This window comes from Chelon labrosus, assembly GCF_963514085.1.
Source record: "Chelon labrosus genome assembly, chromosome: 13".
Lineage (NCBI taxonomy): Eukaryota > Metazoa > Chordata > Actinopteri > Mugiliformes > Mugilidae > Chelon > Chelon labrosus.
Genome location: NC_140346.1, coordinates 29,573,829 through 29,601,440, shown reverse-complemented (window position 1 = coordinate 29,601,440; position 27,612 = coordinate 29,573,829). Strand labels below are relative to the sequence as shown.

General features: G+C 44.9%; 1 protein-coding gene across 1 annotated transcript; it reads right to left on the bottom strand.

Annotated features, from left to right (window-relative positions):
* Positions 1–190: 190 nt before the first annotated feature.
* LOC311498309 (uncharacterized protein) lies at positions 191–27,547 on the bottom strand. Its single transcript, XM_084558842.1, has 49 exons — positions 26,925–27,547; positions 26,181–26,270; positions 26,041–26,085; positions 25,914–25,958; positions 25,770–25,832; positions 25,630–25,683; positions 25,376–25,450; positions 25,135–25,197; positions 25,019–25,054; positions 24,886–24,933; positions 23,971–24,045; positions 23,821–23,865; positions 23,592–23,654; positions 23,032–23,076; positions 22,764–22,943; positions 22,322–22,403; positions 22,131–22,166; positions 21,460–21,708; positions 21,245–21,337; positions 20,444–20,539; positions 20,284–20,354; positions 18,830–19,354; positions 18,298–18,498; positions 16,923–17,111; positions 16,416–16,584; positions 16,117–16,209; positions 15,916–16,020; positions 15,735–15,829; positions 14,906–15,056; positions 14,110–14,223; positions 13,868–14,035; positions 13,511–13,600; positions 13,302–13,436; positions 12,532–12,630; positions 12,360–12,449; positions 10,874–11,013; positions 9,220–9,388; positions 8,988–9,068; positions 8,801–8,902; positions 6,299–6,346; positions 6,035–6,220; positions 5,161–5,559; positions 4,376–4,447; positions 4,159–4,284; positions 2,610–2,705; positions 2,187–2,399; positions 1,572–1,749; positions 1,373–1,487; positions 191–664 (listed from the first exon to the last, which is right to left on the bottom strand). Exons 1-49 carry the CDS (start codon positions 27,141–27,143, stop codon positions 368–370), a joined length of 6,219 nt encoding a protein of 2,072 aa, XP_084414968.1. The 5' UTR covers positions 27,144–27,547; the 3' UTR covers positions 191–367.
* Between the last annotated feature and the right edge of the window lie 65 nt (positions 27,548–27,612).

Genomic DNA, 27,612 nt, shown 5'->3' with positions numbered 1-27,612 from the left:
CAGTGTCGACGCTCACAGCTGCTTCATGCAGACTCGACAGCGGCTGATCAGATAGTCTGGAAGGATTCCTGTGTCAGTCTTCGGTTCTGGTTTCCTGAAGGACGACAGACACATGAAAACAGATCTGAGCTGCTGGTTAAACAGAAGACACTGCCCTCTGCTGGATGACATCTGCTCTACATGATCCTGACATACATTTTATTTTCATTCTCCTAAATTATTCACAATGACATCTCCTACTGTCATCTTGAAATAGCAGACATTTTCATTCTTCACCTAAGAGGAGTGTCTGAGAGGAATGTCAAGGAAACATTATTCTTATGGATTCTATAATGTGCACAATGGTAGAATGTGAATGTGAACGTTCTTATGCAGACGATGCTGTTGTATGCCTGAATGTTTTGGGTGTGTCTGACCATGTGTTCACTATCATATCAAGTGTTGCGTACCTGAACCCAGTACCTGAACGTGTCATTGAAGGTGCGTCGTACCTGAACATGTCGCTGGGGTTGAGAGCTGCCAGCCAGTAGCTGAAGGAGTCGCTGTAGAAGTCACAGGTTCCTTTACCGTGACACTCGATGAACGGAACCTTCCTGAACTTTTCCAGACAGGATCCAGGTGAGACCAGCGGCTGACCCGACCCCTCCGCCCCCACTCCTGTTTCCTGGACACCAACAGAAAGATAGCATGACGTAAAACATCCTGGTTTCTGATTGGCTGATGTTTGTCATGTGAAACCTGAGATATGAAAAAACATCATATTTCAGGTCCTTATGCTAATTAACTGACCACGTGTTTTTATGTTATTTTATATGAATTTATTTTTGTATTTGGAACATTTCAAACATTTCAAACAGGATCCTTTTTATAACGTTTGTATCATACGGGTCATGATAGTTAATTGTATTAGGACGACAAAGACAATAACTACCAAGTTAAAATTACATATAAATCTCTACAGATGCAACTAATATGTAATACAATAATTCATATTAAAAAGATGACATTTTAATTAAGAGAATTGTCACTGTGGCAGGAATAATATTACATTACCGTAACAGCTGAGGTAAATGACCGTGTATAGCTGATGTATCACATCTGATTTTACTCTAACATCATGAATAAAAGATGAAGTCATTATATGTTGATTCAATAAAGTAAATATTCAGATTGAAATATCAGGAACAACATAAATTATATTCTTAACCTTTTCAAAAATGAGCAAAGATTTTCTTAAAAAAACAAACTGGTATATCCATGAAGGCGGCCATCTTGGAAATGACTGCCAAGAGCTACTGACTGTAGCACCTGGATAAATCCACCAGGGGCCTGATGACATATTGGTTGTGTTCCTTTAACAACATTTACTCACCATCACGAAAGAGTATCCCATCCAGAGAGAGTCCCAACCGTTCGGACAGGGTGGAACCGCGTTGGTCTGACTGTGGACGGCGATCACGTTGGCTCTGGCTTCACAGACAGAACATCTGCAACCAACACAAACACAGCAACGGTTAATGATAGATACACATCCTGCCACAGACTGAGTTTGGTTGTGAGTCCTATGTTACCGGCTGATGTGACTCTCAACTGAAGACCCACTGATGGGCCGCTTGACGTCTGACACCGTATCGTTGACGGACAGCCAATAGGAGAAGTCGTTGCGGGAGGCGTAGCGACAGGTTTTGTCAGTGTTACAGAACATGAAGGGCATGGTGGAGAAGCGAGGTAGACAACTACCTAATGTACCTGGAGAGAGAGAGAGAGAGAGAGAGAGAGAGAGAGAGAGAGAGAGAGAGCTCATTCAGCAACATAGAACTGGACCAAGAGTTTGTAGAAATACCACAGAGCACTCATCTTCATGTTGTTCACACATGTAACTCCCCAGCGAAACCAGTCACCAAGGCATGCTACATATCAATGCTAAGCTAACTTTTACTACTAGATGGCTGTGTTGTGTTTCTTATCTGTAGTACCACCATTAGACCACTAGATGGAGGCAAAGACAATGTATGTAGTTGAGGCCCAGGGCTCAGATTCTTTCAGTCAAGTCACCATGTGGTTGACAGTTGATGTAGAATCATGTGGATAGACTCTAAAGGTAATTTACCCAGCACGACAGAGTGGGGAAGAGAGGATTGTGGGTAATGTAACTGAAGTGTATTCTCTGGAATGATCTCAGTTACCCAGGTCCTGTCCGTGAGCTCGGTTGTTTCCGTTGATGAACAGCAGCGAGTATCCATCGTACAAGAAGGTGGATCCTGCAGGGCATCTAGGGACAGAGAGTTCCTGGCTGTGTTTGGTGAACAGGAAGCCGTTCCTCGTGGATACGGGGGGCATGCGACCTTTAGGACCTGGTTGACCTTTAGCTCCAACTTCACCACGGGAACCAGCTTCACCTGAAAACACAGAGTTAGTTCTCTCAACAATGATTTACAACATTTAATTACAACCTGAGGAGAACCAATGAGAAGGAAAGTTACTTTAAAACGATCCAACAGAATAAAGATTTATACTGATGAGATTAAACGAGTCTGGTTTATTACAGATTCACACTACTCCCCATCCATCCATCCATCCATCCATCCATCGTCATGGAGATGTGTTACCTTTTGGTCCAGGTGCTCCTCTGTCTCCCTTCTCTCCTTTCATTGACCGTCCCTTTGCTCCTTTCCGACCGGCTGAACCTTTGTCTCCTTTTTTACCTGCAGTCAAAGAAACCAAGTGAAAGCAGGACTGTTTCTGATAGATTAGAGTCACTGGGGGTTGAAGGAGCAGGTTTCTGCCTCCATGCTGTTAGGTCGAGTTCAAATAGAGTCCACTGTCAACTGTGTCCTGCAGACTCATCTCGTAACATTGACAAACCAGGTCAGCTTTCATTGTCCAACTGTCAACAGTCCTCCTGCTCAGTCTGGACATCTCTGCTGTGGTGATTCAAATGCAATAGGTAACTTCTGGGTCCATCTACTTCCTGGTATTTCAAGTTTGGTTTTAGACTCTAAAAATAAAAACTAAATAAGAGTTGATTTAATTTTCAGTTTCAAAAGCACAAAATGTACATCTGCTCCTTTAATGTATGAAACCAGAAGATGAAGAAGTAGAAGAAGTTTCCATCAGTCATTTTAAATCTTTTCTTTTGGTCTAAACGGAGCATGGACATGACTCTGGAACAATGTTCAGATGGAAGTTTAAACTTTCTGACTCAAGGTATCTGGTCATCTGGAGAAAAAACAGGTTTATTTAGAGCTGAACACAATGATCCATAGACCAGAGAGACCTGGACCAGAGAGACCTGGACCAGTGGTCACCATGGAGACTACTTCCTGGACCAGAGAGACCTGGACCAGTGGTCACCATGGAAACTACCTCCTGCTTCATTCAAGGACAACAAATCACCTCAGGAGAAAGGACATGAAGACTGAGATTAACTTTAGACGACAATAGAAAAGCAAAGATAAACCTGTTGGTCTGTGGTGAACCAGAATAAAACTGGTTCTTAAAATGGTTGATGAACCATTTCATGAGAACAGATTTAACAAAGACACAAATCTTCAAATAACAGAAAGAGAGTAGCAGCGGTGGATGTTACTAAATATAACTATAATGGAAACAAATGGAGAACTTCACCAAAGTTTCATAAGTCAAACAAAAACTTCCAAGGACCCTACAAATGAAAAACATAAGCATCCGTAACCTGGTGGATCTAGTCCTGATATGATACACAACAAATGTTCCACAGCCACAGATTCATACAAAGATCTAATAAAAACACAACTAACAAAGACGAAGAGACACAGAAGAGAGAGAACAGGGATTTTAAGGAGGTGTCCCGATGATGGCAACACTCAGACACCAGAGGAATGAAGGGTGAAGGTTGGAGTCCGATCGGGGAGAAGTCAGCAGACCAGCCTGGAACAGAAATACCAGACCTCTGGTCTCGGACTTCTCTGATCTGACTTCCACACCAAATGGTTGTTGGTCAAGGTCCTAAGAGATCAGTGCAAATAAATCTAAATACCCATGATCCTCTGGTGCTGCTGCCCCAGACTCTTTCTTGTTATTCTGCTGTAAACACAAGCTCATATCTGTTTGACTTCTATCAGAGAACACCTGTTAATAATTTAGGCTGAACCAGGTACGACTTCCTTCCAGACTCACCATCAGCTCCATCTTTCCCACGGAACCCCGGCGGTCCTCGGTCTCCTTTAGACCCCGGGTCTCCTTCCCTTCCTGGAGGTCCTACGACCGGCACCCACTTTTGTTCGGCATCCGCCCCCCTCTCTCCTACAGAGAGAAGCAATCAGTACAAACACACCCTACGTCTTCCAGCCTTGACTATAAGGACATAATCAGATGTCAGGTACAGGTGCGTCACCTTTACTCCCAGTTGGTCCTTGTGGTCCTGGGGGGCCAGAGCGACCTTGTGTTCCAGACTCCCCTGCCATACCTGGAGCACAAGAAGATCTTCAATATCTGGCATCTGACGGCGGAGACTACATCAGGGATCCATCAGATTTACACTCTATGTTCCACATCTTCCTAAAATTTATCTGCGTTCTGTTTCAAAGTTAAAAACACTCAGCAGCTTCTCCAAAAACACTGGAGTCGGTTTTCAGATGGATCTTATTTAGATAAATCTTATACATGTATCAAATGTAAACAGTTGGGGATCGATGCTCGATTCCAGCTTTCACCAAACTAACATCCTCATTGGTTCCAGAGGTTTGTGGTGTCTCCTCATTCTTCTCCCTCTAGTTTATCATCTCTCATGTCTTTTCTTTTTAAATCCAACCCAATCCATAGTCAAACAAGTGGACCCCATCACTGATGCTCTGAAGCCAAATCAAATAAAGCTCCCCCTGGTGTCTGGCTGCAGTATAGATCATAAGCTCCACCCCCTCCATGTTAGTGGGCGAGACTTAGACCAAACTGAAACACTAAAATACATCACAATCATATAAAAACAGGAAGTGACATCAGGTGGGTTGACAGTTGCCAATCCATCCAAGGGTTTAATGAAATCTAAATGAAGATCGATTTGAATCAGATCTTTTAAAATTAGTGCGATGGTTACTTCCTGTGCCTCGGCTGATCTGAAATGCATTCTGACACCGTGTGCATGTGTTGCTGTCTTTGTTGGTGGTTATCTGGTTCCTGGTTATCTGGTTGGACTTCTTACCAGGGGGTCCACTTTCACCAGTATCTCCCCTCGGGCCTTTGAGTCCCGGTGGTCCTGGTGGTCCGTCCTTACCCTGTCAACAAAAACTAATTTAACAACCCACTCACCGAGGCCTTCTGATTCAAAACTCTGTTTCCAATTTGACCAAATTCTAGATAATATTTTGTAGTTGGATGGACTGACCAGCTCGCCGGGTGGGCCCCGGTCACCAGGCATCCCAGGTCGTCCTGGTTTACCTGGTACTCCTTTACATCCCTTATCCCCTTTGTTACCAGGACCTGGGGGACCAGGAGGACCCTTACAGCCAGGTGGACCTACAGAAGAAGAGACAGAGTTAATTATTGTTAGCAACATCTCAACAAGGTACAACAGGAGTTCAGCTCATTGACATTTGTTCAGATCAGGAATAGTTCACTATTAGCATCAGCACTAGCATTAGCATTACTATTATCTTCGCCATCACCATTAGCATCTGCTCTTGAGAGTCTTGGTTGAGTCCAAGGCTCTGACTACCAACCACCAATCAGACTAAACTCTGAAGTCAGACACTCGGTGGAGAGAGGTTTTAGTTTCAGGAAGAACTCAACTTCTTCTTCTTGTATTTTCAGCTCAGTTCTGATCTGCTGGTCGTCTCAGTGTCTCGCAGGTTTCAGGATTTGGTTTCAGCGTCAACATATTCCACAGATATCTATGTTTTTATGTGGTTGATGAGTTGTTGCAGCTCTACCTGAAAGCATGTCCTGTTCATGTGACGGTACTTTGTCTCTTTACAGAATGAATATGAATCTGAGTTTAACCCAAAACATTCAGGAGAATTTCTGCAGCAGAAACGAGAAGGACAAAACTTCTCATCACCTTTGGGCCCTTGAACTCCAGGGAATCCTTTTTCTCCTTTGACCCCTGGGATGCAGACTCCATTCCTGCCAGTACAACCAGGAGGACCAGGGGGTCCAGGAAAACCGGGGAAACCTGGATCTCCTGCAGGACCACAAGGCCCAGGAGGTCCACAGGGACCAGGAGGACCCTCTTCTCCAACATATCCTGAGGATATAAAAGAAAAAGTTTTTTATTTTTCTTCTTCTGTTCTGATGTAACTCTAAACTCAGAACCTGAGCTCACCGGGTGGACCTTTCCCTCCGTCTGGACCTTTAGGTCCGGTTCCAGGACCTGGTTAAAGAAAAATGGGTTTAAAAGGGTTTCTAATGTCGAGTCACATCCTGATCCTCTAACTCAGTGATGCCAGGGTTACGGCCCGCGGGCCGGACCCGGCCCGACTGTACGTCACATCCGGCCCGCGGGTGATAATATATTTTTAAAAAATAAAATATTCTTTTATTTTATTTTTATCTTTTTTTTAATTTTAATTTTTATTTAATTTTCTTTGCACTTTTTCGCTCTCCATTCACGATTGACGCTTCCGAGGTCCCAGAGGCTATTCAAATGGAACTGATAGAACTGCAGTGTTGCGCACGGTTGAAGGATACGCATCTGTTGCAATCGAATCATTTTATCAATCCTTGCCACCGCAGTACCCAAAGCTCACGGCCTTTGCAGGTAAAATACTTTGTATTATGTGACCAGGCATTTTCCGTCATGAATATTAATAAATCGAAAGTGCGCAATCGCTTGACGCACGGACATCTGAATGATATTATGAAAATTGCCACTGCCCAGAAACTGTCCCCCGATATGGACAAGCTGGTGAAAGTTAAAAGGTGTCTGGCTTCAACGAGTAATGTGTAGCTGAATATGTAGCTGAAGTAGGCTGGTCTCCCCATTTATAATCCAGTGTGATATGGGTGGGAGGGACTGATAGCCTGTGTAGTGTGTGTGTGATTGGCAAAGTTAGTGTGCCTCATCTGTTGTTGAGCCAATTTAAGCTTAATGTTTTTAGATAGCTCATATTTGGCTATTTTTCTCAAGAACCTTTTTAAGAACCTTTTTATTTTACTAATTCATACTGGATCACATGGCACTTACTTTCTGTTACTCATTTAGGCCTACTTGGCCTGGCCTTCTTTTAATTGGCCTAATTATGCATTGACGTGTTTTCATGTGCAAGCCTTCAATAAATATAATAAAAGTAATTGACAGTTTACACTTGTGTTATTTATAGGAAATGTGTTTTGTTGGCACCTAGTCTATTTTGTTGCATTTCTAATTTATAAATGTAGGCTACTTGCATGGATAGGAAAATGTTAAGTTTTCAGAGGGTAACTGTCTCCTGCTTTAGGCTATGTAATTGTAGGCCTCATTGTGAGGCTATTTTGGTGCCAATGCAATTTATGTTTGATGTGTTGGCCTTCATGAACAATTTCAAATAGCCTACCTATCCATGTGTTGAGTCAGTGTTTGGCCTTTTCAGTCCGAAAGTATAATCCGGCCCCCTAAGGTCTCACTTGAAAAAAATCTGGCCCCCTGTCCAATTTCACCCTGGCATCCCTGCTCTAACTGGAGTCTGTCTATTGATCACTGCACTGTTGAGCCAAAACATTATGACCACCTGCATAATACAATGTTGGTTCATGGTATGGACTCTACAAGACCTCTGAATGTTCCCTGTGGTAAATGGTACTAAGAGCTAAACAGAGAACATTTGAAGTCCAACAGCCTGTCGGTTCATGGTCTGTCTGTCCAACATCCAACACTTTTCCTACGAGAACCGACTGTTCTTCTTTTCTAATATAACCCTGACCGTGACGTGTGCTGATCTAACGAGATAATCAGTGTCATTTACTTCATATCTGATTGATCAGAATTTTGAAGTTCATCTGTTTACAGAAACGATTTTTGTGTAAAGTTTCTTCAGTGGTTATGTATAGAGCTACTTAAAAAAATTTAAGCCTCTCATGCAGCATTAACATCAACTAAATGTTTCTGGTAACAGCTGATCAGTGGTCTACAGCAGCTTGGAGGAATTTTAGTCCATTCCTCAGAACAGAACCACTTCAGTTCTGAGATGTTGGTGGGTTTCCTCACATCAACTGCTTGCTTCAGGTCCTTCCACAACATTTCTATTGGATTAAGGTCAGGACTTTGACTTGGCCGTTCCTAAACATGCATCTTGTTCTTCTTTAACCGTTCTTTTGTAGAACCACTTGTGTTCTTGGTTCTCATTGTCTTGCTGCATGACCCAGTTTCTCTTCACATTCAGCTCATGGACAGATGTCCTGACATTTTCTTTTAGAGTTCACTGGTAGAATTCAGAATTCATTGGTCCATCAATGAGGACAAGCCATCCTGGTCCAGATGCAGCAGGACAGGCCCAAACCAGGACATTAGCACCCCCATGGACCTCTGAACAGATGGACTCTGATTTGGTCTAAACTCTCTATATGTGATATTGGCTCATTTTAGTCTAATATTTTTGTTTCATGTGTTTGTTCGGGTTGTCTTTGTCCACTTTCAGGAATCCACTGATGTTTTAATGCAGAAATGTAGATAATTCTGAAGGACACAGACTTTTAAGCTGCTCTGTTCATCAATATTTTCAGGGCTTTAGACAATTTCTCTGCATTTTGTGTTCCAGATGTTTTAACTGCTTTAGAGCTGAGTCAGGCTTGATATGAATTTTGTTATGATATGATTATGAATCAAAATATTCTCAGTCCAGTCTCTTACATCCCATGGCTCCTTTCTCTCCAGGAGGTCCAGGTATCCCATCCTGTCCCTGGTTTCCTCTGCCACCAGGTGAACCAGGGTCTCCAGGAGCCCCCTTGTTGCCTAAACATTAAGATATTGTGAATCCCAGAGGGCAGAGCTGTCGCTACCTGTTCAGTTAGTGATACTGTAGAACTGGTTTATGTACCTGGACAACCGGGGGTTCCTGGAGGGCCGTTATTTCCCAGAGGACCATCACAACCTTTTACTCCAGGAGGCCCAGAAGGACCTGAGACCACAAGGCAGGTTGTCATTTAGCTTGAGAAAGAAGAATAAATTAAATCAAGTTTGTATTTTGAATTAAAATGTCTACTGTCGCAGCGTTCTAGAAACGGTTCACATGGGACAAAAAACGTTAGGTCCAGTTCTTGTTTACATTCATGGTTTATGATAAATAAACCGCAAAAAATAAAGAATCCGACCTCTGCATCCAGGGGGTCCAGGAGGTCCTTTGGGGCCACAGGGGCCAGAGGGTCCTGGACAACCAAAGTCTCCATGGTTTCCAGGGGGTCCCTTCACACCAGGTAATCCTGGACATCCTGGATTCCCCTGAGAGGAGCACAGAGCAAACACATTTATAAATATTTTAAATCTGCACAAACACAAAGATTAACCACTTCACCAAAAGGTTTTATTTTATGCTTCTCTCACCTTTGACTAACGGGTAAAAAAAGAGAATCAACTCTGTATCAAATATATATAATTGATTTATTTGTTCTAAATAAAGCAGGTAAATAATTGAGAGAATGTGAAACATAAAATAGAACATCATCTGCGTACGAGGATAACATATCTGTGGGACAAGAATAATGACAAACCAACAATTCAGCGGTTTGTTTTTCCATTCTTTTTTTATTTTGTCTGCAGATATTAATGCCACTATCTGAATCCAAACAGTGTTTATCTTTTTTTAAAAAAAAACTCAACATAATTAGAAATAAAGAACTAAAAGCAGGGTTTCCGCTAGAAAAAATTGGCACAATTTATAATCGTTTTAACAGCCGTCACGTGCGTAACTTCTAAAATAAATATTGCACAAGCCTGTGCTTTTTAACAAAAACAAAGAAAAATCTACTTTTATTTTTATTTATTTATTGTTTTACTTTTTACATGTTTTCGCTGCAGTGAAGTGTGCAGCAGCTGAATTTTGCTGCAGTGCTGTTTTGATTTGGTTCTGCAGTAGTAGTGTTAAACATGGATATTTGGAGGGATTTGGATCATTCTGAGTCACTCACTGATAGGAGCCGGGTACAACGACAATGATGTGCAAGTCAAAATGACTCGCACAACATTTTCTACCACTATTCTGTAGAGAGAAACCTCTCTCTGCTGGCACACTGGAGACAGGGATCACGCAGACTATCTTGGTTTAACCCACTCTGAGTAGATTTCGCTGAAATCTCTGATGAGAATTTGACAGGTTGTTGAGAAGTTCAAGCCTCCATAACCACGGAGCGCTGTCATTACAGCGGTGGCGTCTTGTTGCGTACTTGTGGCATCGATGAGTGGGGCTGTGGAGGAGCCAACTCGTCCTCACTTGAAATTTCTTTGCCAAAATGACAAATAAAATTGCCTATTTTAATAATATTAAAAATTTGCTTGGAGGGAATATATTCACCGGACAATTTGACCGGCGGGGTTAAAAAAGTCCGGTCAAAGTCTGGTAATTACCAGGTAAAGGAAACACTGGCTAAAAGTGATGTTTATAGAATGACTGGTTCACATCAGATATAATTATCAGCAGATATTCCATTCATGGGACAACAGCAATAATTTAATGCTTATTGATAAAAACACATTAGCCCTGATGTAAAGTGCTGAAATACAAAATACATGAGAACTGCCAAAACGCCTACAAAATACTGATACACAGAGCTGCTTAGAAGTTTTTGTGTCCTTCAGAAGTTTCTACATTTCTTCATCAAAATGAGACAGAATTATTCGACTGTGTATTTGTTCATTTGAGGAGGAGAACGCAACAACCTTTAAGTGCCAATATATAATTCATCCCGAGGGGTTATTCATGTGTGTTACCTTCTCTCCAGGACATCCTTTGGATCCTGGTCCAGGTGGACTTGGTTCTCCTTTGTAACCTTTCGGTCCGTCGCGTCCTTTTACTCCATCTTCACCAGGTTGACCACATTGGCCTTTGTGACCTTTCATGCCTTTACGACCTGGAATGAAAACAGTAGAGAGTCAGAGTGCAATAGAAGATGTAGATTTATTGTTGCTGGAGAGTTAAATGGGATTCTCTTAAAACTCAGGACTATCTCCAGAACCATCAGGTCCATATTCCCCACCCTGGTCTCTCTATGGACCCTGGTCTCTCTATGGACCCTGGTCTCTATGACCCTGGTCTCTATGGACCCTGGTCTCTATGACCCTGGTCTCTAAGGACCCTTGTCTCTCTATGGACCCTGGTCTCTAAGGACCCTGGTCTCTATGGACCCTGGTCTCTATGGACCCTGGTCTCTCTATGGACCCTGGTCTCTCTATGGACCCTGGTCTCTAAGGACCCTGGTCTCTATGGGCCCTGGTCTCTATGATAGGTCAGACTTCAGTGTCAGTAACATTCTGTCTGATTAATTAGTGATAAACTAAAATGTCTTCTAGATCAGAGAGTAGAAAACACCCTGATAGCAATGATATCATTCTGAACTCATTCAGCAACCCCTTGACTAGACCTGGACCAAGAGTTTAGAGAAATACCCGAAAGGTTCTAATAACAATAGAACCAGGCCCAGTCTCCATTTGGACATGTGGACAAACACAAAGTGTTCCACGTTGTGTTTTTACCTCTTGAAAGGGAATCTGGCTACAAAATCCTACTGATTCCACTACAGGAGGCAATGTACACACAATTCAACCTTTGGACATTTTATTTCTCCTGGACATCATCACATTCTACCATTGTGATCATTATACAATCCAGAAGAAGATGGAGATTTCCTCCATGTTGTTCACACATGGAACTCCCCAGGGAAACCAGTCACCAAGGCATGCTACATATCAATGCTAAACTAACTATATTATCTGTAGTACCACCATTAGACCACTAGGTGGAGACAAATGAACATGTATGTAGTTGAGGCACAAGGCTCAGATTCTATCAGTCCAGTCACCATGCGGTTCATAGCTGATGTAGAATCATGTGGATAGACTCTAAAGGACAGAAGATAATAAAACTAGATCAGTTACATTTGTTGTCAGTTGTTTTTGGATTTGATGAAATATTGAGACAGAAGAAGTGTTTTCTCTATTAGCTGAGGCTAGCTGGTTAGCTCCAGATATGTGATGCTTGGTATCAATAGAAAGAGTAGCTTCTGTAATTTCACCTGACACCCAGCATGGCAGAGTGGAGCATATTTACAGGGCTTTTATTTTTTAACTAAAATATTCAAATGAGTAATAACCCTGTTGTATGACCTACTGTCAGTTACAGAACGTTCTACCAAACTAGTATTTGGTTTGTCCAGTGGAAGGAGTGAAAGTGTGTCTTGCATTGAACAGGAAGTCCTACCTGGCATCCCCATATCTCCTTGGTCGCCCGGGAGTCCACAGGGGCCAGGAGAACCTTTCTCTCCATCTCTACCGGGGTCTCCAGGAAGTCCTTACAAACAATTATCGTAATTAATCACAAATCAAACAAACTTTTGCTGGGTTTGCAACTACTAACAGGGAACTGTTGTCACCTTGTGGGCCAACATTTCCTGGTCCACCGTTGCTGCCATCCAGGCCCTGGGGTCCTGGGGGGCCCGCCTCTCCTTCAGAGCCAGTACGACCCGGAAACCCTGAGATTTATTTTTCCACAAATTAAACAAACTAGATATTCCAAGTCAGCCAGTGAGCATTCATATTTATGCTAGCTTAATTAATGCTAAGATACAGGGATGTGCAGTCAGTGGAGGCAGAAAAGGAATAATCATTAAGTAAAATAAATTAGAATATTTGTCTATTGGTCTACTCCAGTCATTTCAGTTTTATAGTGAAAATCACTGAATTTGTGTTTTTTCTTTTCAAATAAATGGGAGATGAGCTGAGCCTCAGTCTCTGTCACCAGAGACTCACATGTCCTGACTTTCTAGTGATTATATTTCATGCATATGTGAAACATATTTAGTTGATTAAACACAGCTCCATGTCGACATATTTTTATTTTCTCTGACTGAATACCAGAAATGTCAGATTGTACATCTAATCTCAAACAGTCAAAACAGGATGTGGTGAATAACAGGAGAGCTTTAGCTCAACAGTCTTGTTGTATGAGTTTTTGTGTAATTTCTCAAAATGCACAATGGTTGAATGAGTTTGATTGAATTGTGGAATAGATTTAAAGTTGCTCCTGCTAAGATTAGACGAACAAACCACTTGGACCAAAGTAAACCAAAACAAATGAAAATTAAATGTAGCCCACAATAGAACCCTGAGGAACACCAAGCATTTCTGAGTTAGAACACAATACCAGGGTCTCCAGGGCGTCCAGGATCTCCGCGCATCACAACGTCTGTCTGGATTCCCTTTGGTCCAGTTTCTCCTCTGTCCCCTGGTGGCCCCTGAGGCCCCTGAGGCCCTCTGCCCCTGTCTAAACCCATGTGACCTGAGAGACAGTTACAGAAGACAGTCAGACGCACAGAGAGACGTTCACAGACTGTAAGAAACGACTGATGAAACCTTTTGGTCCTGGTTGTCCAGTCTCCCCTGGTCTCCCATCAACTCCTGGACTCCCAGTTGGTCCTGGAGAACCCATGTCCCCTCGGATCCCTAAAAGAAACACACATGTTGATGTTGCTGTACCTATGAGGACACTGAACAAGACATACTGGAGGAAACAGTTTCAGTAATCAGTTGTCGTAGGTGGGATTCTGCAGGTAGCTTAATAACAGGTCTTCACATTCACGTGGTCTTTGGTTTTCTAGAGTCTGGTCTAGTTTTAGTCTTCATCAAATCTTTTCTTTACACTTTTTATTGACAAATGAAAACCCTGAAGCGGATCATAGGTTCATGAGAACAGACCAGGTGCTTCCTCACCTGGGCTTCCTGGCTCCCCATTCTTTCCCATTTGGCCTTTCTCTCCCATAACTCCTTCTGGACCTGGATCTCCTGGAAACCCTGGGCTCCCATACGGCCCCTGAGGTCCCTGGGTCCCCACACCCTGCGGTCCTAAATTTCCCTTCATCCCCTGTAAGCCGCGGATCCCTGTAGGACAAAACAGAGTCAGGCCGAGAGAAGATGGGTTCCTTACGAATCAGATCAGTTCCCAGATCTGGTACCTGTGAATCCAATGACGCCCCTCGGGCCCTGCTCTCCTTTAGGCCCTTGAGCTCCGGGTACACAAACTCCAACCAAACCTTCCAGGCCTTGAACGCCATCCAGACCGGTATGACCTGAGAAGAACCGGTTAAAACAGAATCTGTTTGGTTTCCTGTCACACCAGGACCCGATCCAACCAACCTGGTCTAGTGCTGTCCAAGAAACAGAGCTCTGACTCTGGAGCTGGTTCTGGTTCTAGAGCAGTGGAACCAGGATGATTACCTGTGAACCACCTTGCATTTTCCACCAATTACTCACTGAACATTTGATTTGTTCAAGTAACAGTAGGTCTCTGACAACAAATCAAGATGGCTGACCTCAACGATGTTGCAGGGACATAAACAATAAGTTTCTCTTTTAAATGACACACCCACAGATGATGGTGTTGTGTGGTTTCCCAAAGTGTTTCTGATCAGTGGTTCTCTGATGATCCATTAGTGTCCATAGAAGTTCAGAGTCAAGGTGAGAATCAAATTCAGTTCAAACCATCTGTCTTTTTCAGACCAGACCAAAATGAAGGCCACTCCTCTGTGAGGAATAACACCCACATTTTAGCCAGAGAAGACAGATGTTGGGATGGTTCCTCAGAGAACCATTGACTGGAGACAGGATCAGAACAGGTTCCTCCAGGTCCAGGCGAGTATCAGGTCATTAACAGACTCTAGTTCATGTGACCTTGAGGTGGGCTCCACCCACAGATGTTCCTGATAAAAAACAAAAACTAAACCTCAGTATTTTGTGACTTTAATCAACTACCTTTGGGTCCTGGTTCACCATCTAGTCCTGGCGTTCCTGGAACTCCATCTGGCCCTTGAGGCCCCGGATGTCCTGGGGGTCCCACAGAGCCATCCTCTCCCTGAGGACCCATCTGACCTTGCCGGCCCGGGAAACCAAAACCCTTGTCCCCCTGAGATCACAGAGAAATGACAGGGAGAGGAACCCGGTAGGTAAAATAAATCTGAAGATGAACCATGAAAAGAACGGAAACGTTTCCACCATGTTTTGTTTTTCAGTGTTTGGTCTTTGACTGGAGCTCCTCCAATCTCATCTCAGCTCTGACTCAGGAGTTCATTCAGTCTGGTTTAGTTAAAGCTGGCGTCATGAAGTCAACGGATCAGTATCAGACTTTTATTATCACAGAGACTTTTGGAGCCTGGAAGCCAAACCAGCTTCTCCCACCTACGACATGTTTCTGGTGGAGAGTTGAGCTGTTTGTCACAGAGTACACCACCGAGGTAGTTTGACTCTGGAGGACACGAGGAACAGCAGCGCAGCTGAAATGCATTCTGGGATACCGAGTTGTACCAAGTCTACACAAGTTACCTCAAAGTATTTGGACTGTACTTGGTCACATGGTTCTTTGAACTGGAACGGAACTGATGACGATTATAAGGACTAGAATGCAGACTGAGAAACACCCTTGATCTGGAGTCTGTCTGTTGGGAACTGATTCTGACGGACCAATCAGATCGTTTGGGTGTTATCTTTGAGGAAGTATCATGAAGCTGAGCTGAAGATGCTCTGAATCGTGACTTTTCAGTCTTTATCTGAAGTCTGAAGAGTTGCCTATTTGTGTCTACGCTACCTTTGGCCCCGGCATCCCTGGGGGCCCAGATGGCCCTGCTCGTCCCTTGATGCCAAAACTTGTTAGACCTGGAGCTCCTGGGACACCCTTCACTCCTGAAGCCAGAGAAGATTGAATTCATCTTTGTTTGTTTTTTTAACCTTCAGGATGATTTAAACTTCAGATACTGCTCCTAACAGACCTTTGACTCCTGGGAAGCCTGGGGGCCCCTGAATGGAAAATCCTTTATCTCCTTTTTCTCCCTTTGGGCCACTATATCCTGTTTCACCTGTGAGTCCCGGAACACCTGGAGGGACACAGATGAGTCAGCAGCTTTCCTAATATCCACTTTTAACGATAAAAGTAAAACTAAGACAGAAATTCAGATTTGTTTCTGACTCACCTAAATGTCCTGGATATCCAGACGCACCTTTGTATCCCTTCTGGCCTGGATCTCCTGGATAGGTTGTGATTTCAACTGGAGAACCTTTTTCACCTGAAAACGACTGACTGTTAGCTCAGGATCTGAACCCCACGATGGCTCAGCAGTTACCGGAAACATTTAGTTGATGTTATTTCTCCACAAAGAGGTCACAGCAGATAGTGGAAACAATAGATCGTTGACTTTTACACCTCACTGATGTGTTTAATAAGGTTCTCTTTGTCTGCTTTCAGGACCCTCCACCTCCAGTCCAGACTCACCTGGCGTTCCAGATTGTCCTGGAGGTCCCTGGGTTCCCACATTGCCTTTAGGTCCTGGAGGCCCTGGAGCCCCAATACCAGAAGGGCCTGTAGGTCCCACCTGTCCCACCGGTCCTCTGGCACCAGTGTTCCCCATTGGGCCCCGGTCACCTTTTTGCCCCGGAGGCCCCTAAAAACAAACCGTCGCCTCAGAACCACATCTAATCAATCAAACCGCTGTTGAACCCCGGAGGGCTGGTTGCCGCGGTAACGTGCATCTATCCAACTGAGCCAGTGACAGAAAATCAAACTCTGGCTCCATCTGGTGGCCATAGCAACAAAACAACCCGTCCAATCAACACACAGCAGCTTCAGAGGTCCCGTGAGTCACTTTACTGTAACACTGGTGATTTATTTTAGGACTAACAGAACATTAAGACCAGTGATGACTTGATAACGTTAAAGGAACGAAAACCTCCAGTCTACCCTGTAGGTTCAGCCTCTCCAGACCAGGTCTTTGATACTCACCGGGTTTCCTTTCTGTCCTGGAAGACCTTTTGGTCCTGGAAATCCTGGAGGTCCAATCCGTCCCTCGAACCCTTGACGTCCCCGCTGGCCATTGGATCCGACCTCACCTTTCTGGCCGACCATCATCATAATTCCTGGATCACCAGAAGGTCCAGGGGGTCCCTGGACGCCAGGCAAACCAAAGGGGCCCTGAGGTTGTAGAGATATTGATTACACACGATTAAAGATGAAGATAAAATGAGTTCTGGAAACAGTGCTGATGTAGAGTAGACTTAAAGATGGAGAGAGCTACAGGAGCAGGGAGCTGTGCAGGGGCCACAGACTCCAAGCTGATGTGTCTGGTCTCTGAACAGTGACTTCAAACAAACATCTGTTTTTAGCTGAAACTGAAACTAGTGGAACAGTTGGTTAGAAGAGTGGACGTGAGTCTTCTCATCTATTTTTCGGGGGGGGGGGGTCCAGTTCTTGCTGATAAATGTCTTCACTGTGTTCCACCGTTCAACATTCAGTTCCCTCTGATGCAGGATATAAAACCCTGGCCTCTGTTCTTCACTTTAGTTTTTACTCTTTTTTTTCTCTCACTATCGATCTGATAAACTCACTGATGGTTTCCTGTAGCTGCAGTAGGATTAATGCTTGCTTTCAGTTTTTGCTCAGAGTCTGATGTTGAGGCTGATGTTCTCTCAGGAAATATGAAGCTACTGGCAGCAGCTAGTTAGCTTAGCTTAGCGCAACGTTTTAATAGAGAGGTACGCGTATGTGCAATGATACTGGTTAATTATAGACTTCAGATGTAGATTTTCTTATCTGTGAAGGCCAGGGTAGCAGGTGCCCTCTGGTTCCAGCATTTATGCTAAGCTAAGCTAAACATCTGAAGACTGTTTCCTTATCTGTGACAACAACACTATTGTGTCTGAGGTCAGGTTTTATCTCTAATTAGAATCACTGATGAGAAGCTCTGAGGTTTAGGGTTAGAGCGTTTTTCAGTCACTTCCTGTCTGACCAGTTCTTCTGTTCAGACTGATGAGGTTTGAGTTCATTTTAGTTTAGTCAGCCAGAGACATGAGTTCCCTCGGAGGAGTGGGAGAGACCCTGTCCTTAAACCAGTCCTCAGAAACCGACAAGATGAACAGCAGTGACTCCTGTGATCTGGGCCACACGTCAGAGAATCACTTCTTCGTGGTGGTCTACAGCCTGGTGTTCCTGGTGAGCCTCATTCCTTCTACCTGAGGAAACACCTTCATGATGAACGCTGTCAGCTCATCTTCCTTCCTTGTCTCCTTTGCAGGTTGGTTTGCTGCTCAACGGTTTCACCCTGAAGGTTTATTTCTGCAGCTCTCAGCAGTCGCAGACGTCCAGCAGCGTCACCATCTACCTGAAGAACCTGGCGGCCGCCGACTTCCTCTCCAGCCTCTCTCTGCCCATCAGAATCATCAACTACGAGAGCAACTCCGTCCCCGTCCGTCTGGTCTACTGCAACTTTGGCAGCTCCTTCTTCTACCTCAACATGTACGCCAGCATCCTGTTCATGGGATACATCGCAGCCAACAGGTGAGGCTTTGAAGGCAGGTCTGTTCTGATGGAGGACACCAGGAGGTCAGGTCTCTAGGCTGATTGCTGACGGTTTGTACAACATGCAACACTTAACAGGAAACCCACATTATTCTGGTCATGCATTCTTCAGAGGAGAGGATGTGGTTGTGGGACAAACAAATGCTGCAGCATAGAGAAGCTCCTTCAGTCAGTTATTAAAACAACTTCTCATTAAAACGTCACGTTTCCTTCCAGCTGATGAACTCTGATCCAGGATGTGAAGCTCTGTGTTAAAGGTGCGTTTGATTAACGTGCCGACGCGTCCCTCTCCTCTCTGCAGGTACCTGAAGATCGTCCATCCTCTAGGAACCCACGTCCTGCAGAAGGTCCGAGCTGCTCGCATCATCTCCATGGTAACCTGGGGTTTCCTCCTGGCCATGACGGCCACCTATGATCTGGTGTCCCTCCTCACCGTGGATCCAGAGGACTCCATCTCCGCCTCGGTGAGCTGTGACTCCCTGCACAGTAAACACCTGAGCCTCCTCTACAAACTCCTCCACTCCTGCTCCGCCGCCATCTTCCTGTTCGTCCTCATCTCCCTGGTCGTCTTCTATCACAGGACCTCCCGCTGGCTGTCGGAGGCGCAGCGGAGGCAGCCGGCGTCCTCCAGCTCCAAGAAGCTGGAAAAGTCTCGTCGGAACATGCTGGTGCTGGTCATAGTCTTCTGCGTCTGCTTTGTCCCGTACCACCTGGTCCGCATCCCCTACGTCTTCATGGAGGGATGGCGGTGCTCGAGGACCCTGGAGTTCCTGAAGGAGCTGACCATCCTTCTGTCCGTCCTCAACGTCTGCCTGGACCCCCTCATCTACTTCATCTTCTGCAAGGCCTTCCGGGCTCAGCTGAGCCCGAGGAGGATGTTTTCTGCCAGAGCATCACAGCCTGTCGTAGCCAACCAGACCACATCTTTTTCAGAAGCCAGAGTTGATCAAACCAGACGTCCTCAAGGCCCCAGCTGTGCCTCCAGTTTCTGTCCATGAATGTACAGGACTGAAGATGAGGACACAGCTCTCACTTTGGTTATAGAAGGACTGAATATCTCTTAGTGACAACCCCACAACCCCATACTCCCTCAGTACCCTCCACAAAACCTCCACTACAATTCCCATGATCCTCTTATGTAAATACAAGGTAAGAAGCTGGTCCATTGTTTCCAGCCTCCTTGGATTAAAATGAGTCATGTGATTTCCTCATATTTGGGACACATCCTCTGGTTGGCTTTGCCAGAACCAAAAAACTCCTCCCTTTACTGACAGCAACCACCAAAGCCACCGTCTTTCTGCCCCCCCCCCCCAAAGGCTTCCTCCTTCACCATCGTGTCAGCCAACAGGTTCTCAGGTTGGTGCTCTGAAGGATTTGAACATGGCCTCAACCTCCCCCGGGACACATGAGAAGAAGTTTGGGCTGGGTTTACCAGGTCTGGCCAGCTGACCGACTAGCTGTCAAGATCCCTCACACCACGTTAAAGTTCAGGACCAGTTCAAGACCAGAAAACCCCCCAAAAAACTCATATTTTAATTCTAATATTGGTTTTACAAATGACAGCTGGTTCTCCTCCAACTCCTGGACCATCATCCGGAGTCAGCATGGCCCGGTCCAGCCTTCCCTGAGACCCAGATGCTCATGTCTTTCATTGGATTCCCTTTGTTGACTCCTGGGACTTGAGTGAAAGCTTTTAAGCTGCTCTGTATATACTGTATACTATATATACTCTGTATATTTTATGGATTTACATTTGAGAAGTTGACGATTCTGTTTTTTCTGAACTCACCTGTCGACCAGGTGCTCCTCTGATACCTTTCACCCCTTTCTGACCCTCTGGTCCAGGAGCACCATCTTCTCCTGGAAGCAACAGACAGATGAGTTGTACCTGCTCATCATCTACACACTGACTCTCAGCACAATGATTTAAACTGTTCTCTGGTTCTTACCTGTCAACCCGTTTTCACCTGGAATTCCTGGATCACCTGGGGGCCCAGGGCCGCTAGATATAATACGACAGACCGTGCACACCTGCCCCTTGTCACCTGGCAAACATCAATCAATCAGTCATGAGCAATACCAATCTCAAATTATATAACATCTGCTCTGAGCAGTCTTCTATAGATCAGCCTCAATGGGTCATGACCATATTTGACTCGTTTCATTTTTCATCACATTCTACCATTGTGATCATTATACAATCCAGGAGAAGATGGAGATTTCCTCCATGTTGTTCACACATGGAACTCCCCAGGGAAACCAGTTACCAAGGCATGCTACATATCAATGCTAAGCTAACTTTCACTACTAGATGGCTGTATTGTGTTTATTATCTGTAGTACCACCATTAGACCACTAGATGGAAACAAAGGAACATGTATGAAACTGAAGCACAGGGCTCAGATTCTATGAGGTAAGTCACCATGTGGTTCATAGCTGATGTAGAATCATGTGGATAGACTCTAAAGGACAGAAGATAATAAAACTAGATCAGTTACATTTGTTGTCAGTTGTTTATGGATTTGATGAAATATTGAGACACAAGAAGAAACTCTGACATAAAGACTGAGAAACTCAAAGGGTGAGGGTTCTCTGTTAGCTGAGGCTAGCTGGTTAGCTCCAGCTGTGTGATGCTTGGTATCAATGGAAAGAGAATCTTCTCTAGTTTCTAATGACACCCAGCATGGCAGAGTGGAGCAGAGAGGATTGTGGGTCATGTCAAATTCCAATTTGTCCTCACACTCACTCACCCGTCTGTCCGTCCTCCCCTCTGGTTCCAGTAACTCCCATCAGGCCTTTTAGACCTTTAGCTCCTGGAGGACCGACACCTCTTTCCAGGAGGTCTGAGACAGAAGACAAATACAAAATGTTTGAAGCCAGTCGATGGAGATACGTTTGCAGTTTCCTGCCGTTTCTCTCTTCTCTGGTCTCTTTAAGTTTTAAGGGAGGACTCAGAGGCTCCAACAAGATATCCTGAGGGACACCACCATGGGACAGCATCGTTTACGGTGAAGACACTCCCTGAGTTGAACAGAAGGCAGAACATTACCTGGTATTCCTGGTTCTCCTGGTTCTCCTTCAGCTCCAGGACTGCCCGGGATTCCGGTTAATCCTGGCGGCCCGATGATGTTTTGGCCCGGCTCTCCTGCATCTCCTTTGGGTCCAAATGAACCTGGTGGTCCTTGATAGCCTGGTGGACCAGGAGGAGCCACACCTAGAGACACAGAAAACAGATGATTTATGTCTCGAGTCTTTAAAGGACTCATCTAAGATGAGTCTGAGGTCTGAACGCTGTCCCAGGTTTAACGTCTGTCGCTGCCGGTGTGAACATTATGAGAGGTCAGTGGTCGGATGTAATCAATGTAGTGTCCTGCAGTCTTCAGGGCCCCTGAGGGTCTAGGGGCCCCAGGGCAGGTGTCTACCTTGATGACAATGAGAAATAAAACTTCAAATAGAAACTTTGTTCTGTTTTTCATCATAAGAAGCTCTGACAGTAAATATTTTGCTTCCTTATATTTGTCCGTCTGATTCTTGACTAGTTGTTGGAGGCAAACCCCCAGGGGGCGGTAGTTCAGGTTGGTTTAATAACTGATCAACAGCTTTAAATCAGAGAGAGAGAGAGCAGGTGAGGCGTACCTGGATCGCCCTTGAACCCGGGAAAACCGATGAGTCCTGAAACAGATCAGAGAACAACATGACAACAGATTCATAAACTGATCCGGTGTTAAGACATTAGTGACAATTCTTTAAAAACACAACGTTTATCTGGACTAGCTGGAAACAGAAACTGAAATGTTTGTAGAATCCAAACTGTTATTTTTTCATACCTTGCTCTCCAGGGTCTCCTGGGTCCCCACGGATCCCAGGGACTCCAGGCTGGCCCTTCAGGTATCGAAGGTTCCAGACCGTCTGATAAAAACAGGAGAAGACGTTTTTAATCTGACATAGGCAGTTTGCCCCACCCCATTTTATTGTAATGGCCCCACCCACACATCTTAGCTCCAACCTTGTTGCAGTTACTTAAACACAAATTCTTGGTTTCACCTTCTTTTTAATAACTCCACCCTCCGACTCCGCCTCCATATCTTTAACACAACCACCTTTGCACCGGCTCCACCCTCACAACATATCTTAACCACACCCCACCCCATTCTCGTAAGCCCACCCCAAAACTCCACGCCAACCCTCCTCATTTCTACTTTTAGCTCTTATTTTGAAAGGACTTTAAACCCTTCCTGTGATTTTAACTCAGAAGAGAAACCCGCTCACCTCTCCTGGACGACCCGGAGGACCTCTGTCACCTTTCTCTCCCTGACAACAAAACATGAACAACAATAAATTATTTAACTCAGTAGCTGCTCCAGTAACACTAACTGGACCTCGTAAAGAACTCACCAGGGTTCCATCGATGCCAGCAGGACCAAAGTACCCAACATCCCCGGGGTCTCCCTGTAGACCGACAGACAGACAAGAAAGTTTGACGCTTCACAGATTTATATAGCTTAAATGCTAACGTTAGCGTAGCATAGCTGGTTACCTGTTGTCCAGGCAGTCCAGTGAATCCGTTCTTCCCTGGTCTACCCTGAAAAACAAACACCAACATCAGTTCCTGGGTTCTGCTCATGAAGAAGAAGTCAGGACTACTGATCAGCCACAACATGTCTAATTTACTGAAGGTCCCTCTGTAGGTGGTCTGTGACATCATCATCAGATCCTCTAAGTCCTGATCCAGGTTTAGAGGTGGAGCCTCCATAGATCAGACTAGTTTGTCCAGGACGTCCCACAGAGTCTGGACTGGACTGAGATCAACACTGAAAGAGGCCATCAGGGAATCCTGTCTCCATGGAAGACCATCAGTGATCCTTGATCCAGGACCCTAGCTCTGGTTCTCCTTCTCCCTGGGCCACTGCCTCTGGTTCTGATCCACTCCAGACCAGGACCATGGAGATGTTCTGACTCAGTCATGTAGACGTCACTGGAACATTTCTCCTGCTTCTAACATCAACTCTGAGGATGAGATGTTCAACTTCCTGCCTCTGACTGATTATGATGGTCATAATGTTGTGGCTGATCGGTGTTTCTGATGATCTCTCTCACCACTGCTCCAGGGCCTCCTCGCTCGCCCTTCTGTCCTTTAATCCCCACCTTCCCCGGGACGCCCTGGAGGAGACAACAAACGCATTCAACTCTCCCAAATAATGAGAATAATTAAATAAGAATACTACTACTACTACTGCTACTACTACTACTACTGCTACTGCTACTACTACTGCTACTGCTACTACTCATAATAATAATAATAATAATAATAATAATAATGACTCACAGGACGTCCAGGACAACCTTTCTGTCCAGGGTCTCCTGGTTCTCCCTGAGACAGGATGACACAATACACACTCATGTTAGAGGACCTCTAACCCTGAAACCCAGTGTGAACAGGTTTAGTACCTCAGACATGGACCCCACTAGAACACACCTTCAGGTCCTTGGGTCCTTCAGCGTAGAGTTTGATTCCTTTCTGTCCAGGATTCCCTAGAGGTCCTTGGTCGCCCTGAAACCAGACACAGCTGATGGAGGTGATGATGATGAAGGAGGAGATGAAGATGAAGGTGTTTGACAGGTCAGAGTCACCAGTGTGCATTAATATCAGTATCAGTATTGGTACTAGTAACAGTACTAGTACTAGTATAAGCATCAGTATTAGTATTAGTATTAGTATCAGCATCCGTATCAGCATCAGCATCGGTACTTTTATCAGTATCACTGTTAGTATTAGTCAGAATCAGAATCAGAATACTTTATTAATCCTTCAAGGAAATTGTTTTGTTGCTGTTGCTCCCATAAAGTGACAGTTGCTAGTTGAATAAAAGTAATACAAAAATATATAAAAATAAGTAAGATGCATTTAAAGTAATAATATTGCACAAGTATTCACAATATACAGAGGTAGAATTTGCAAATAAATTAACAGCGTCTAAGTGTTAAAGAGTGACCAACACTCAGTGGGAGGAGTTATAAAGTTTGATGGCCACAGGCAGGAATGAGCTCCTGTGGCGTTCTGTTGTGCTTTTGGGTAGAATGAGTCTGGTACTGAAGGTTCTCCTTAGACTGGCCAGTGTGTTATGGAGTGGGTGAGATGTGTAGTATTAGTATTGGTGCTAGTATTAGTACTAATATTAGTATCAGTATTGGTACTAGTAACAGTACTAGTATATGCATTAGTATCAGTATTAGTATTAGTATCAGTGTGGGTACCAGTATCAGTATTAGTATCAGTATTAGTATGAGGATCCGTATCAGCATCAGCATCGGTACTTGTATCAGTATCGCTGTTAGTATCAGTATTGGTACTAGTATCAGCATCACAGTGTTCTAGGTTCTAGGTTCTGACCTTCTGACCTGGAGGACCAGTGATCACTGGACTCTGACCTTCCTGACCCTGAACAAAGAACAGTCACAGTCACTTGACCAGAACAGCTGATCACATCTATCCCATAATTAACATGGAGTCAACTCTGTTCTACCTTCTCTCCTGGTAACCCTGGAAACCCCGGACGTCCCTGAAACACAAACAGACGTCAGTCCGTCCAATCACGGATCAGCATTTAAATAAAGGTTATTCAGTACAAGAGAAACACACGGGACGTCCGCTGGGTCCTGAAGGTCCTGAAGAACCCGGTACACCTGGATCCCCCCGCAGCCCCTGGAACACAAATCAGACAATGAGATGTTCTCCTAATGTTCTCTAAAAGTTCTGTTAGTGTTCCCTGAATGTTCCCTAAACGTTCTCCCAGTGTTCTCTAAATGTTTTCATTGTATTCCCTGAAGGTTCTCTGGGGTAATCTGAGGAGAACATTTAGTTTTTCCTCTGGAGGTCTGACCTGTTCTCCGTTGGGTCCTGGTGGTCCCGCGACTCCTTTGGTGTCCTGACCGGTGGTGAACACGAACGAGTCTCCCTGAAACAAGCAGAGAGTTTTTAGCAGAACACAGTCTCTTCTTCTTGAGGAGCCGGGTTCTTCAGACGTACCTTCATCCCTCGCACCCCGTCACGGCCCTGAAACACAAACTCTGTTAGCTTCAGCCTCTCTCAGTGAACTAGCTTAGCTTTAGCCTCGTCAGACAGGAAGTGACTTACTCGAGGGCCGGGAGGTCCAGAAACCCCGGGGAACCCTGGGAAACCAACATTCCCCTGGAACAGATGAGTCAGCTGATCAGTGGCTCACGAACATAAACATTCAACATCTAATTTGCTTCAGATCAGGTGATCATCTCCACCTTTGTCCCGTTGCATCCTGGGACTCCTGATCGGCCCATCGGTCCTTCATTTCCAGGGGTTCCCTGCAAAATAAAACAAAGATCTGTGAGGAACGTTCTCCTAATGTTCTCTAAATGTTTCTCTCAACTAACGATGGTTCTTACCGGCAGTCCTGGAGCTCCTGGAAAACCTGGATCTCCTGAAAGACCCTGTAGGTCAGAAAAACAAACAGATGAGAACTTTAAAGAACATCATCATCATCATCATCATCATCATCATCATCAGTCGTACCCGAGAGCCTTTCTGTCCAGGACGTCCTGCTGCTCCAAGATCTCCCTGAAAACAAGAGTTGGATGTAATTAATCCCTTAAACCAGTTTGTTCTTGTTCCCTGATTAAACCAGTTTATTAATAATAATAATTGGTCGTTACCTGTTCTCCAGGTGGGCCCTGATGACCTTCTTTTCCATAGTAACCCTTCACTCCAGGAAGTCCTCGGTATCCAGCGTAACCAGGTTCACCCTGAGGAGACAGAACCAGGTTCAGTTCTCCTGCCGTCCACAGGGGGGCAGCACAGACGGTGCTCAGGTGTGAGGGCAGGTAGATTCAGGTGAGTCCGGCCAGGTGCATCCTGGATGTTTCTGTCCAACGGAAGGGAACCGGCTGTTCTCTGTCTGTCTCTTTCTTTCTTTCTTTCTTTCTTTTTTTCTTTCTTTCTTTCTTTCTGTCTCGGCCTGATGAACACACCTGAGATCACAGAGCTCTCACCTGGGAGGTCTGAGTTGATCTGCAGGCTTCACTGCAGATCAACTCAGACGTAAAGACGGACGTCACTTCAGAGGACAGTCAGGGACAAAAAGAGACGAGAATAATGAAACTAAAGAGGAGCCGGTCGTCACTAGAGGGCAGCAGAGGGTAAAACTAACTGACGAACAACATCTGGATCATGTCTCCAAGTCAACCAGCAGCTGTTGATGGTTCTGATCCAGCGGTAGGTAGAGATCCATTAGAGACAGCAGCTGCTACAATATTCTACTGACCACATGATGGCGCTGCTGATTTACGGACACACAAACTGAGATCAGATCTCAAGTGCTGGCTGGGGACGCATGTGGAGACACATTTAGATTAAGAGCCTCCTCATATTCAATCAGTTCATGGGTTCATTCTTCTCACCTTCTGACCTTTGACCCCATCACAGTGACAGAGTGACTTCCCGCTGCAGTGACACACCTGCAGAGACGAGGACACAAAAGACAAAACAATTAACGTCGTCACAGAAGAAGAAACAGAAACGTCTTCTAGACATTCAGTATGGGACCATGCTCCTCCTCCTCCTCCTCCTCCTCCTCTTGTTCTACTTCCATCAGATCTGATGGTCTGATGAGAACACATGTCTTATGACATCCTTTGAATGCGTCTCCATGGTAACAGTCCCTGAGGAGTCTCATGTTTCTGACTCTTTATCTCTGAGACAAATCCAAACATGTGCAGGTGTAACAGTTCAAACATCAGCTTCATCCTGGTCTTATCTCTGTCTCCATCACATCGTGTCAGGAGATGTCGGGACACGTCCTGCAGCAGACGTCCCGTCTCTGAACTCATCAGATTAGTTCAGGAGGACACGTCTGACCATCGTCACCTCAACGGGTTCACGCGGCCCGGTTCTCACCTCCTGGTTCTCACCTCCTGGTTCTCACCTCCTGGTCCGGTTCATTAACGGTTCATTAACACACCTGTTCATGTTCTCTGTGTGAGCCAATCAGGACGCAACGTCGAGATGACACAGGTGACAGGGTTAATATAAAGTCTATAGATTCAGACACAGACTGAACACTTGAATTTATTTGTTTACGTTCAACAG